At 42.1% G+C, this 14,609-nt stretch overlaps 1 protein-coding gene across 1 annotated transcript in view; it reads left to right on the top strand.

Moving 5' to 3' along the window:
- Positions 1-14,609, top strand: part of ATP13A4 (ATPase 13A4) — a 107,046-nt gene that overhangs the window by 20,389 nt on the left and 72,048 nt on the right. The window contains exon 2 of the mRNA XM_081137649.1: positions 5,794-5,967. Coding sequence (XP_080993775.1) covers positions 5,794-5,967 — 174 coding nt within the window. The remainder of the gene's footprint in view (positions 1-5,793; positions 5,968-14,609) is intronic.

The following is a 14,609-nucleotide window of genomic DNA, read 5'->3' as shown; positions in this document are numbered from 1 at the left end:
GGCACTCGGACCTAGACGCCTACTAAGGTTAGGTGGGGGAAACTCAAATGCCTATAGCAAGCTTATCAAACACAGCATTATTTTTGACCAGATAATTTTTTGTTGTGAAGGTTGGGGGGCAGCTGTCCTCTGCATTGTAGGATATTTAGCAGTATTCTTGGTCTCTACCCATCAGATGTGAGTGGCACCTCTAACCCAGTTGAGAGTGACCAAAAATGTCTCCAGCCATTGCCAAATATCCCCTCAGGGGCAAAACTACCCTCAATTTGGTTGTAAACCACTGGCCTATAATAGGGTGAGGGGGTAACTTCAATGAGCAGACCCCGCATGAGCTGAGAAACGGAATCTGACATATGGCCTCAGTGTTGGGAGGGAAAAAAGCATGGCAGGGCCATGGGAAAAGGGGGAACACTCACTCATTTAAAGGGAAGCATCTCTTACTTGCTCTGGCTGGTTCTTTCTTCCTTTTTTTCCTAAGGCTTCAGTGCTCACAGTTAGATTGTTTGTCTTCTTGGTCCATGACACATTGTCATTGTTTACCTGTGCTGTGTTGCGTTCATTTAGTTAGTTAATTAGATCTTTATAATATTGTGATGGCCCAAACACCTTAACAACAACCTATTTTGACAATGTAGCCCCTCATTTCCTCACCTTGCCTTGGTACAGGTAAGCATTATCCTGCCTCATGTGTTCATTTTCCCCTTGCTTTCCTTTCTATGGAGTTTTCCTTACCTAAGTGTATCCTGAAAATATATTTTAAATTTTAGCTGTTTTTAACCTTATGAAAAGGTTTTCAGTTTTCTCACTGACTTGTTTCACTTACTCTTTATTGTATTACTAAGAGTCACACATACTGCAAGTTGCTGCAGTTGGTTGGTTTGCAGTGCTGTTCAAGATCCGCCCGTGTGAACACACCTCAGGCTCCCTCTCACTGGGTACTGGATGGTGTTGGGTTAGTTCCTGGGGGATTATGCACATGCCTGGTGCTCTTTAGATGATTCTTACAGTGCAAGGATGTAGGTACAGTGTGGTCACAATTTGTGATGTATCTTACTTCATTTTTTAAATTTTTATTGGAGAGAGTAAGAGAGAGACATCCATTTGTTCCACTTTTTTATGCATTCATTGGTTGATTCTTGTATGTGCCCCGGCAAGGGGTCAAACCCGAAACCTTGGCGTCTCGGGACAATCCTCTAACCAACTGAACTACCCAGCCAGGGCTTATGATTTCTTATTTACTTTAAAGAAAAGGCAGGCATCAGAATTTTTATATGAAAATAACTGGAGGACCAATTTAAAATTTTATGAAATACTTCACAGGCCATCAAGAAATCTGTGTAGGTCATAATTTAAACCTCCAGTTTAAGGTTTCTGGATAACGTCACTCGCTTTTAAAGTCTGCCCACCTGGCCCGAGGAGCCAGTTAACTGACAGGACCTTAGAAAGTCATCCTTTATCAGGAAAGGGTGTGAAACAAGAAGCTACTAAGGCAGGAATTTGAATGGGGCTTGGGGTTGGGATAAATAGTGAGGTGGATTATAATGCATGGAAATTATGGTAAAACTTTTTCTCCACACCCAAAACAAGAGAAAAGAGATTATCTTTCAGGAGGTGAACTTTAAAAAATGAATTATTTAAACTTTCAAATATTTAATGAAGCCAGTAGAGAAACGCAAAATTGTTTTAAAGAGAACAAATGACTCCCAGACCAACAGGATTTGATTGTAATTTGATAGAGTAAGTTAATATGTTTAAAGGAGGCGTGTTACTCAGGGTGGAGATGGTCAGAGGCGACTCCAGAGCCCATTTTGAACACTATGCTTGCTCATGGCTCCATGGCGGACAGTCACAACTGTGGCGATGGTGCCATTAGGGAGAAAACAGACTCTCAGTGCCTACCCATATGTTTATCCGGTTGGTGGACAGTTGTGTACATACATCTCACTCTCTCATTACACTTCATCTCTGACCTGGTTAACCTGAGTCTTCCCTCCTGGCAGGCCATGGGGTAACAAGGCTGAGAGTGCTCTCGGGCCCCCGCGAGCCCCAGGTGACACCACCTGGTGAAGCCTCTTGGACTCAGCCACTGCCCTGCTCTTGCTGTCCCCCTCCACCCTCACCTGCATTTCCCTGAGCCCGTCCCTCCATAACTTCACATTTACTAGGTGCTTACTGTTGGCCCTAAGTTAAGCACAGAGTCTAAACTCTGAAGATCAGCCTTGGTTCGGCCTCAGGGACCCTCTAGGGCAGGGTCCTCTCTAGACTCTGGGAACCCCCTGAATCTCGGTGGAGTTTATGTGTGCGCATCTCTATGTATTTTTCTGGGGAGAGTCTATAGATGCTTTAGGGGTTCTGTCGGCTTTGGCAACTATTTGGTAACAAAGTTTAGACCATTGCTTTGGGGAGCACAGCTTGGCTTCTTGATTGCAGGGGCTCTGCAGGGGAGAAGGCTTGTACACCTGGAAGGCAAAGTTGGGGCCCTTAAAGACACAAAAGATTAGATGCCCAGGGGCAGAGGGAGGAGAAGAGTCTGTGGGTGAGGTGCACAAAGAAAGGGACAGTGTATTATTTCATGATGCACATAGACTGCCATGAGTGGGATATTCTGTTGATATTTTCCCAATATTCTATTTTTGGCTGATTGCTTCTTTTTTTGTGGGAGGTAAGAGTGAGTGGAGAGCGGAGTAGCTGGGATGTTTCCCTCAAACATATTCAGGGACATGGAAGGCCTTGCTCCATAATGCAGGATGTAAATTGCTATGGGTGGTAATAAACAGCACCATGCTAATTTTTGCAATATTAAACCTAGTATCTATAATGGTCCCTGCAATGCAATTCACTTTAAGTTAGTCCAATTCAATTTATTTCAACAAACAGTAATTGAACACTCCTTATCCACACTATTCCAGCTTTTCTATTGAAATTTGGCAGTGGATTGTGGTCATGAGCTACTAACTGGTGTTGTAATCTCCACAGGACTGGGAGCTGGCAAACTTTTAGGGTAATACCCTGGTATAACTAGGGGAGTATTCACCGGGCTTGCCTGGGACACTTCTGGTCTACCCCTGTTGTCTCAGTGTTATTAATAGGACCGAATTTAGATGACAATTTTTATAGTCACCCCTCTATTTAATCTTTTTATTGCTCTAACCTTATCTAATCTCATCTACTTATGTGCCTCTCTTCCCATTAAACTAATAAGCTTCTTGAGGTTAGAGACATGGTCTCATTCATCACTGTGTCTAACACATGCCCATTATTTGGGGGACACTTAAAAAACATTTAAGTTGAACTGAAATTTAGGACAGAATGAAAAAGAGCCTTAGAGTAAAAAGGGCCAGCTCACGGTATCTTCCATGTGCTGCAAAGGTCTAGACTGGAAGCTCAGTTTTGAGTTATGGATGAGCTTTATTTAATCTTTTTTTTTTTTTTTTTTACACTAAACGTGTAAAGTGCTTGGTAAAGTGTTTTACTTGCTCTGTTACCATTAGCTGATATCCTTGTTACAAAATAGTTGCTAATAATAATTGTTACATATAATAACTTTAAACTTTATAGTTTTTCTCAGCTAGGAAATGAGGATAATCATTCCTGCTTACTTAATTTTGATAATGAACATGAAGACACTTTGGAAACTACAGAAGGCTCTCCTTGCATGGTCTGTACAAGAATGCATGGTGACAGGGAGGCTGTGCCATAGAACGGGCATAACTCAGGCAGGTTAGATGGGGCTCAACGGCAATATAAGGAAGCTCTTAAATGTAATATTTAAAAAGATGATAAACTGGCTCAGTTGAATGGTAGAAGTTGATTTATTTTAAAGTGTCAGAACAGCCCCGCCAGGCGTGGCTCAGCGGTTGAGCATCGGCCTACGATCCAGGCGATCGCAGTTCGATTCCCGGTCAGGGCACAGGCTCGGGTTGCGGGCTCGATCAATGACTCTCTCATCATTGATGTTTCTATCTCCCTCTCCCCCTCTCCCTTCCTCTCTCTGAAATCAATAAAGATATATTAAAATAAATAAGTAAATAAATAGAACATAAAAAAGCGCATGGGAGAAGATGGTAGGATGAACTCAGGGCAGGTGTGGAATTTAGGATCGGGACTCCTCCACAGGTGTGATGGGGGAATGGAGCGGATCCAGGGTTAACGTCTGGAGAGCAGCACTTGAGCTTGGGACAGAAGGGCCCTAATGTCAGGATAGACTTCTTGTTTTGCAAGCTCAGTTAAGAGCTTGTCTTTCTGAATCAATGTGAACATTTATTAAAGGCATACCAAATATGGGCTATACCCACAAAGCCATTCACCACCTGCATGTGTTGCTAGTGAGAGGAAGGAGCCTAATAATTACAGGCGAAAGCAACTCTCAGCCAAAGATCACAGAACCTTTTCTGATAATGTAATCTTGATCAAGGGAGGTAGAGAAGCTGGTGGATTCCAAGTTGCAAGTTCCAGCTCCTGTTATCCTAACAGGTAATTCTAACAAGACCAGAACTGTTCACACTAGGGATTTTTAGATCTAAATGCCAATAAACAAAGGAGTATCGTTTCAGATGAGTTTCAGGTCAGTTTCAGGAAATGGTAAACTAATAGTAGTAGTAGCAACAGCAGTAGCAGTAAATGCTTACACAGAATTTACACATATTAACTAATTTAAGCTTTATAGCAATCCCGTGAGGTACTATCACCACTCCTATTTTATGGGTGACAAACTGAGGAATAAAGGGTTAAATAATTTCCTCCAGGTCCCACCCAGTGAGTGGTAGAGCTAGGCTTTGAACCCAGAGTGTCTTGGTCCAGAGAATGTGCTTTTAACCAGGAGTCTCTACTTCTCAACTGAGCCTTTCTAACCAGTATAAAATGTACCTATGGCTTCATGGGATATAGTTGTGAAACTGAGGCCATACACTTCAGGGGTAGTTTTCTATTCTGTCCAAGGCCTTACTTGGAAAGAAGTTTGTCCAAATTATAAGTCTGTGAGAGGTAAGACTCTTGTCCCTTTCACATTAGTATCTTCCTGGGCCTCATATCACCTCATGGCACATAGCCGGTGCTCAATAGGCATCAGTCGAAACAATCCAAATAGTCTCTTCTTTCTGCTGTTGAACAAGACAGGAGGGTGTGAATGCACAGCTCTGCCCCAAACTCCCAAAGGCAGGGTGGCATTTAGTGGTTCATCCTCTTGTGGTCAAACACTTTGACCAAACCCTGACTCCAAACTCAAGGCCTGCCTCTAGTCCTTCTTAACTACCAGGCTGTCAGTCCCAGCCAAGGGAGTCAGTGGATGCTGGGGTCACCTGTGCTCCTGTCACCTGTCTCGTGGTCATATCTAGGCTGTGGATCATGCTCAAGACTAGGAGGCTGACAGACCTGAGTTTGAATAATGCAGCCAAACTTCTTAGCTCTGTGGCCTTGGACAAGTCATCCCATTCAGCCTTTCTGAGCTCAGGGTCATCATTTGTGAACTGAGGGTGATATCCTACTCAGGGGATGATTGTGAGGCTTAAACAAGACAACATAGCACCTAGCATAGTGCTTTTCACAGGGTAGCTGGGTGCTCATACTGCACAAACTGAATTTCCCAGTTAGACTGCAACTTCTTGGAGGCCTAGGATCAGGTCTTACACGTTGTCAGGGATTCTCCCCCACTCTCTCAACCCCTCAGCCTTTCCTCACCTCAACCTGCTCAACTTCTTTACTCTTTGCTCTCAGTTTCATCACCAAAACCCAATTTACTTATTTGTTGCTTATTGTGTTTAACCAATATTTGGGGTCCCTTTCATTCTGCCCCAGGAGATATTTGGCTACCAGACTCACAGCTGCCGGAAAACCCTCTGCCTTGCTGGATCCATCTTCTCATTTGGGATCCTCCCCTTGGTGTTTTACTGGAGACCCGCTTGGCATGTGTGGGCAAATTGCGTCCCATGTTCCTTGCAAGAAGCAGACATCGTATTGCTGAGGACAACAGTAAGTGTGGGTGTGGTTTTGTTCCTGGTGGCCCTTTCTCTTGGCCACCTTGTTATGGGACGACTGTGGAGAGAGGAGCACAAAGCAGGTGGCAGGGAGCTTGAACCTCAGATTCCATCACAGCCCTGCCTTTACATGTGTACCAAGGATTTAATCATTTGTGTATTATGGGCTTTCACAGGATATTCCTTTTAAAATTGTGAGTTGTATGAATATTACAGCAGAGAATAACCATGTTAATAGCCAAAAATAATAGGTACGGGGAAGTAATTAAGTCAGGTTACGGGCTACAAAACGCACACTAAGCTTTCTTCCTGCATGCTGACATGTTCGTGCCTATCCCAGCCCCCCTCCATCGGGAAACTGAGGAAGGGAGGGGAGAGGCAGGGAGGCGAGGAGGAGCACTCCTTGGAGGACGCTGCTTTCCCCTGCTCATTTGAGAGAGCCACAGTTATTGATGGGAGTGTGTTGCATCCTGCAGATATGCTAGGGTAAGAAATGCAACCATCTTGTCCCTAAGGTCATTGTCTTTCTCTTCCAACCCAAGGCCCTGACATTAGGTGAATTTCCCTGAATTTGCTCCCATAATACCTCTTCCTAGCATTCATTACACTTAGGGAACGTGCATAATTTCTGCCAGATTGTCAGCTCCTTAAAGAAAGGGATAATTTCTAACTCAATTGCTATATCCCTATTTCCTGCATATGGTAGGGATTCCATAAACGAGTGGTGGCTGAAGGCTGAAGTGAACATTCCTATTGTTGGGCATCAAAGGACAGTCCCAGGGAGGATGCTTTTCTGCTTGAGTGTCTCTAATAATGCATCAGCCCAAATGACCTAGAATGACAACCAGATTCTTGATAAATCAACCTCTGCTGAGCTGTTAGCTTCTTTTTGTATAGAGCAATCTCTCTAGTAAACATTCTATTTAATGCAGAAAGAGAGGAAGATAGCAATGTCTTTTAACTGGCCAAAAAATTCCACATTTTCGTCTAACAGAGTTGGGGCTAGACCTCAGTGAAACTGGCAATTGGATGAAGTTTGTCTTTGTTGACTTACTCCACTGGCATTAGCCCAGACCCTTCTTCCTGGATCCTGGTTGCTTCAAAAACCACCTTTTCTTTGTCCCAGCTTAGGTGACTTGTGAACTGAGAACTGAGGCAACCTCCTCCCAAATTCAACTGTATTTCAAATAAAGATTTTTGGAAAATAAATGTGAGAACTGAGGCAACCTCCTCCCAAGTTCAACTGTATTTCAACTAAAGATTTTTGGAAAATAAACTTCAAGACTTTAAGAAGGAAAGATTATTGTGGAGTAAGAGCAAGCCATATTGATGATGTTGGGCTGGGAGCCTTACTCCAATGCTGGCTCAAACCATAATTTTCATGAAGGATCACAGAATATGCATTAGAGAAGTATGTCTGGCCCTTACCAAGGAAGACTTCATCATTTGACTAGTGAGGAAATGAGGCCTGTAGAGGGGATACGATTTATTGCATTCCTAGGTGAGTGAGGGGCCTAACTAGGACCAAGTCCCGTGTATCCTGGCTCCTAGCGCAGGGCTGTTCCCATGCAACTGTACTTAGACCAGTGGTTTCCAAACTTCAGTAACATCAGAATCATCTGGAGGACTTATTAACTGCTCTCTCCCCTGGAGTTCCTAATTCATTAGATTTGCATTTTAACACGTTCTCAGTTGATGCTAATGCTTGGTCTCAAAGTAAGACCATACTTTGAGAAACACTGCTGGAGATAGTATCACTCCCACTTATGAGCTCACTTGGTTCTTGGGAGAAGAATAGAAGCCTGGACATTTGCTTTATGGTTCAGCCAATATATATTTACATAGTCTCAAGGGGAATGATCCAGATTTAGCAAAGTGTTAGAAGTGGTCTTTCTGTACATAGCCTAGGTGTTTTCCTGGAGCAAGGGTAGAGAGAGGCTTGCTTTCTGTAGCTCCGAGTTAAGACATAAGAACATATGGAAGGCCACATATTTGGGATCCTTTCATAGATCAAACCCCTCCATGTGAACTTAAGGACCTGTGAGATCCTTATTTTCCGGCATAAAAGGAGGATTGGCAAAGTACTTACACCTACCCCTTGGGTACTTCCTCTTCCCCAAATTAGTTCTCAGTGGGCGATGCTTTGCTGTGGCAGAAACCACCTCAGAAACAGAAGTGCTTACTGCCACTCAGACCCTTCAAGAGGGAGAAAGGTCCCATAAGAGCAAGAGAAATCAAAATGTGTCAGCCAACAGGAAGCTAGTGTGTTTTGGAATTTGGATTCAGAAGTTTTTTGTTGTTGTTTTTTAAAAAATATATCTTTATTGATTTCAGAGAGAGGAGAGGAGAGGGAGAGAGAGAGATAGAGACATCAATGATGAGAGAGTCATTGATCGAGCCCACAACCCGGGCATGTGCCCTGACCGGGAATTGAACCCCGATCGCCTGGATCCTAGGTCGACGCTCAACCACTGAGCCACGCCTGGCCGGGCCTGGATTCAGGAGTTTTGAAGTCTAGCCCTAGCACCTTAGGTGTGTCACACCTTCAGTTTGTTACCTAACCCTTCAGGGCCTCAATTTCTCCACCTGTAAAACGAGACTAGTGAAAGCACCTGTTCTTTTTTGGGCTGATGTGAGGATGAAGTGACATTATGCATGCAAAGACATTCGCAAACTATAAAATTCATTACCAATGACCATTTCGATTGTGCGTGTGCGTGTGTGTGTGTGTGTGTGTGTGTGTGTATTTTGCTGAAGCAACTCCATGGGCTTGCTACCAAAGAGCTTGCTGTAGACTAGGCGCACCCACATGCAAGGGCCCTGCCTGTTGGGTGCTGCATTCTCCCCGGTGTAGCCAGGAGGACTGGGATCTCTTCTAGGACAGGAGACACGGAGGAGGTTTCCTCTGGCTGGGGATCCCCAACACACATTGAAGCCCAATCAAGTCACTTGTCCTAGTTGCATGGTGTCAGCTTTGCACCTGGACATATACCACACAGATTCAAAAAGTCACTGGTGCCTCAGGGAGCTGCGTTCCATAACCCCACCTCTTTCTTTGCCTCTGAAAAAGAAGTCTACCAAGGCCCTTCACCATCTCACCGCCCTTCTCTACTAATCAGAACAGTCAAAACCAGCTTTAATCTTGCCTTTTTCATCTTGATTTCTACTTTAATTTTTAATTACCTGCTTTGGGGTGTCATTTTAAATGGATTTGAGACTAAATAAATGAGGTTCTAAATTAGACGTTATGTAATTAGACAAGAATTTAATTATTTCTGAGCCTTAGATAAAAATAAGCTTTGGGCACCAATAGTTTAAAAGTCTGCTGCTAGTTATTTGTGTTAAAATGACACCTTAAAAAAGATTTTATTTGAATTATATCACAGTGGCTGGACTGTAAAGACTTTCCATTAAGGACTACATGACTTGAAAATATGTTGTATATCTGTTTTTTTATGTTATTAAAAAATCAGTACTCGGTATTTATCATCAGTCTCACACTGGTAAGATTACAGCTCATTATCACAGATGCTGATTAGGAAGTGATTTCTTAACATTTTTTTTAAAAAGGCCACGATGCACTGACTGCAAGTCTTTAGCACCCAGTTTATTTTCAATTCCCCTTCTCATATTAAATGCCTTTACAAGCAAGATTTTTCTAAAAGATAAGAGCAATAACACTTTTATTTTATAATTTTGAAAGTGGCATTTTATTCATTATTCACCTACTTTTGAATTTTAACCAATGTCTGTAGTGATGCCACATTTCTATGCAAATACTATGATTTATATTCACTGGCATTTTAAATTCAGATGCTCCTGATGATTTCCATAGTTTTCATCTTTGTTATAATTACAGGCACATTTTTTCCTTCACTGCCATTGTATGTCACATGCTGTCAAAGGCCCATGTTGTGCAGAGGACTTAGCGATGACTGGTTATCAGGCGGACCAAGGGAATTTCACTTCAACATTTCAATAACAGGAGCATTTTCCCTCCTGTTTCACCTAAAGATGTCAGTGCTAGGGGGCTTTTGTTTGCAAAGTCAGAAGTTCTGCAAATCGGCCCACGACCCCTCCAGGGTATTCACTAGCCACAAGCATTTGTGTTCATGTTTCCCGGATCCCTTACCTCCTCTCTTTCCACCTCCTCTGCAACCTGGTCTCTCCACGCCCAGGTTTCCCACATCAACACCATTTTCGATGTTTTGTCTATGCTTTCACTCATAAAATTTCACCAGATATTCCGTATCTCCTCTATTCATTCATCCGTTACTATTGGTTCATTATTATTTATTCATTCAATAAATATTTACTGAGCTACAGTCATGTTCCAGACATTGTTGCAGGCGTTGAGAATACAGCTATGAACAAAACAGACAGAAATCCCTGTCCTTACAGAGTGGGATTCTGGTGAGCAGTCAACTCAAACACACACACACATCTGCACCTACATGCACACGCTCACACACACACATTCTCTAAAGAGTAAACATCTACGGATTCAACCCTACTCATGCCCCTGCCATATATTACCTTCTCTATCAAGTTCTGCTGATCCAGTCTGAAGGGAATTAATGACCTTTCCTTTATTTCTCTTTCAGCTGTGTATTTTCATCTCTGACTGCTAGAATGCTTTGAGCAGTCTACCTTGTATTAAAATGGAATATTCACTTTACACCTTATAAAATAGCATCTCCTTATTTAATTCTCATAATAACCCTGGGAAATGGGCAATATCCTCTCTATTTTACAGGTGCGTGAGCAAGTAACTTTGCCAACTAGTAAATGTCAGCCAGGTGCCTCCCTTCCTCCCTCCTTCATAAATTTGATGAGCACAGTTTGTGTGCCAGTCACAGTGGTAGCTCATGGTGGGGGACAGAAAGTATAACAATTAGCAAAATCAGGGTTCTTGACATCATGGAGATCAATACACAAATAAATGTAAAAATTCCAACTGTTACAAGTGCTACTTAGGAACGCTTCATAGTTATGGTAGGATTACAGAACAGGGATATAACCAAGTCAAGAAAGCCAGGATAGACTTTCCTGAGCTCCAACAGATGTTAAGAGTTAAAAGGTGATGGTAACTGGTGGGGAGGAGCACATGGGGAAAGGTCCATGTAAAGGGAATAGGTGGACAAAGAACTTGAACCTTTCTTCTGAAGCTCAAAATCTGGAGATTTCTCCCACTACGCCACATTCCTTTTTATAGTTTTTTCTCCTATTAGATCATAAGCTTTTTGAACACAGTAACCATGGCTTACTTTTCATTCCCCGCAGCACCTAGCTCATGGCTGCAGCAGGTGTGCAATATTTATTTAATTCTATTTATTAATTCCATTAAATAAATGTAAATGAATCTGTAATAAATGGTTTCACGGTTTCTACCAGCACTGCATTACAAAGACACTAAAATGAAGCAGTGATTGAGAAGGTAAGAGAAGATAGTATTATGTTTCCCTTAAGTACACATTCCCTCTTCTGAATCCCACTCCCCCCTCCCTCCATTTCAACCTGCCTTTGCCTTAGACATTTAGCTGAAAATTCCTGAGATGCTGTGGGCTGGGCTTTCAGAAATGATTCTATGTTCAGACAAATAGTTTTGAAGTCATCTCTCTTTATAACACAGGGCCATTTATTTTGTGATTTATGGTTTGTAAAGTATTTGCATATATATTGTCGTATTTGGTCTGTTTTGGTAGAGGTTATTTTCCCCCCATTTTAGAGATAGAGGCAGAGGGAAGTTAAAAGAAGTTTTCAGGAACCCTAGCTTTAAGCAATGAAAGCAAAACATCTACTGAGAGTTGAACAAGGGTCCAAACTGGAGGCCTGTCCAGGGACCAGACCCCCCAGAGGCATACTGTTAAGTGGTTTAAGAGTAAAGAGTGGAGCTGGAGTGAGTGCCTGGGTTTGATTCCCAGTGCTTCTCTTTACCTACCTTGGGCAATGTATTAGCTTACGTTGCCATAACAGAATACCACAGATGGTTCCTTAAACAACAGAAATTTCTCACTGTTCTGAAACAGGGGAGTCCAAGATCAAGGTATCGGCAGGACTGGTTTCTGGTGAAAACTTTCTTCCTGGCTTGCAGACTGCCAGGTGCCTTCTCTCTGCATTCTCACGTGGCAGAGGGAGAACTCTGGTGTCCCTATCTCTTCTTAATAGGGAACAAGCCCTGTTGGATTAGGGCATCACCCTAATAACCTCACTTAACCTTAATTATTCCCTTAAAGGCCATATCTGTAAATGCAGGCACATTGAGGGGCAGGGCTTCAACATATGAATTTTGGGGAATTCCATCTATAATAGGCAAATACGTTACTGACCCCATTTCTGCCTCCATTTCCTCTTTGGTTAAGTGGGGCTAACATTAGTATCTACCTCACTATCGTGGGGACCAAACGAGGTGGTGTGTTGTAAGTACTGAGATGAAACTCTGACTGACATGCAGGCATTCCATGGCCATTGGTTACTACACACATTTTTAAACCAGTCTTCACTTTTCCTTCTTTACTTCTTAACTCTAGAATGCATCTCCAGATATTTCAGACAATTCACTACTCCCTCTTCCCGCAGAAAATGACTGTAAAAACAAACAAATAAAACCCACCAATCTCTCCGGAAACATGTGCTGAGTTGTTCAGGATTTTCTCTTTTGCACACAAACATAGACATAGCCTTAGACATAGGCTTTGTCATATATCTTCCCTGCTTTGGCACTTGCCCCACTTCCTTTTTTTTGGTCAACGTGTCCCAGGAGTACTGAGAAAATAATTAGTGTGGGGTTTTTCCAATGCTTAGAGCTTTTTCTCTCCATTTTATAACTAAATTCTAAGTTCTAGTCAATGTCAACTTTTTCCAGCGAGGCTACTTTGGAATTATGAGGTCAAGGTTTTGACAGTATCAATGGGTCTGGCCAAGAGGGGGAAAGAGAAAGAAACATAAATGATACTTAAATACAGAAAGAATAGTTTTTTGCCAAAGTTATGGGTTTTCAAAGGTAGCACAGTGTCTTGGAAGAAGCCTGAGAAATGTAAGTTATGACTTTACCCATAATTCTCTAAGTTCTTCGCTTCAGCTAGAGTTCAGCTTTTTAGCATTGAGATGTCTCCATCTCCTGATTTCCTAATGTCTCTTTGGAACTTTGCAATGGGTTACTTTTTCTTTTTAAGGCAAACTCAGAAGTACATTTTTGTGGAGAAAACTTGTACACAAGGGGATAAGTCACAGCATCGGCCTGAACTTGAAGTGATGGTTACACTGCTTTTAAATTCTCAGAGATGAAAATCTTAGAATAAAAGGTTGGAACAAGATGAGCTAGGTCACTCACTTCACTCATAGATTAAAGCTAGTCTGGCATTTTCAGATGTAGGAAGTGCAAGGCCACGGGAAATAAAAAATGCCCAGGTTTCCTTCGCTATCTTTCTGTCCAGGTCAAACATAGGTTCCTCTGTGTCTACTCAGCCCTTTGAAAAGCACTCTTGAATTATTTCACATTCCCCTCCTTTAGAGCTTGAGGACAGACCTGGTTAATTCTCTTGAGAAAGGGGAGGTAAAGGCTGCTCATGACACTTGAGGTGTTAAAAGTCTAGCTTTAGGGGCAGTGTGGATCACTCGTGTTACAACACAGTTCTTTAAAGTGGTAGCTCCTCTGGTGCATTTAAGTATTTTACAAATCATTAATTGCTTGAGAGAGCTGGCAAACAGACGAAGTGGAAATATCCAAGTAACGATGTTTCTTTTCAAGAAAGGAAAAATAGATAGATAAATGCCAGGCACTTATCTCTTGGCATTTAAAAGCAGTCTGACTATCACTTCAAGTTCAGGCCAATGCTTTGACTTGCCCCTTTGTGTGTTTTCACCACAGTAGATTCTGAAGTTTACTCAAAGGGAAAAGAAGTTTCTATTTACAGAAGGATCTCAGAACAACATACTGTGAAAATCAAGGCACAGAGCTGTACTCAACCAGTATTTGTTGCACTTGGTCCAGGCCAGACCTCAGATGGGTGCATCATGTATTATTGCATTTAATCCTTCAAACAACCATGAAATGTGGTATTATCATCCCCACTTGATGGATTAAAAAAAATTAGGCTCAGACTGTTGCAGTGGTTTTCAAGACTGGTTGGAGTTGAGATTTGAACTCACAAGGGGCTGTCCTCTTTCCATATTGGACAATGCCAAACTGAAAACGGAAAGAAATGGATGATGTTACTTTGAGTGACCACTCACCTTGACATACTTTCTTCACTTGCTTTGCCTTTTTTTCCTTAAAGAGTTGGGTGAATTTCTTTTAAAATATGGATGATTTTACAGAGTTTTATTTTTTTAATAGGGTAGTGAGCAAGAAAAAAGTCAATAATATTAGCTTACTCTAAGAAAAATGGTTGCCTCATTGTGGTATCTTTATTTAGATGATGGAATTCTACTTTGCATTACAAGGAATTAGGAATTACATGGCCCCAGGGGGTCAAGGGGATGACAGTGAGCTTAAAGGCAAACATACCCAAGCACCTTCCAATTAGTCATGCTACAAGCTGTATAAGATGGAGGTGTATTGATGAATGTGTCTTTAATACTCACCTAGGCTAATGCATGTAGCTGATGCATTGGGTTAATACTGGCCTTGAGAGC

Source organism: Miniopterus schreibersii (genome assembly GCF_964146895.1).
Source record: "Miniopterus schreibersii genome assembly, chromosome: 5".
Taxonomy (NCBI): domain Eukaryota; kingdom Metazoa; phylum Chordata; class Mammalia; order Chiroptera; family Miniopteridae; genus Miniopterus; species Miniopterus schreibersii.
This window is presented reverse-complemented; position numbering and strand designations above follow the sequence as displayed.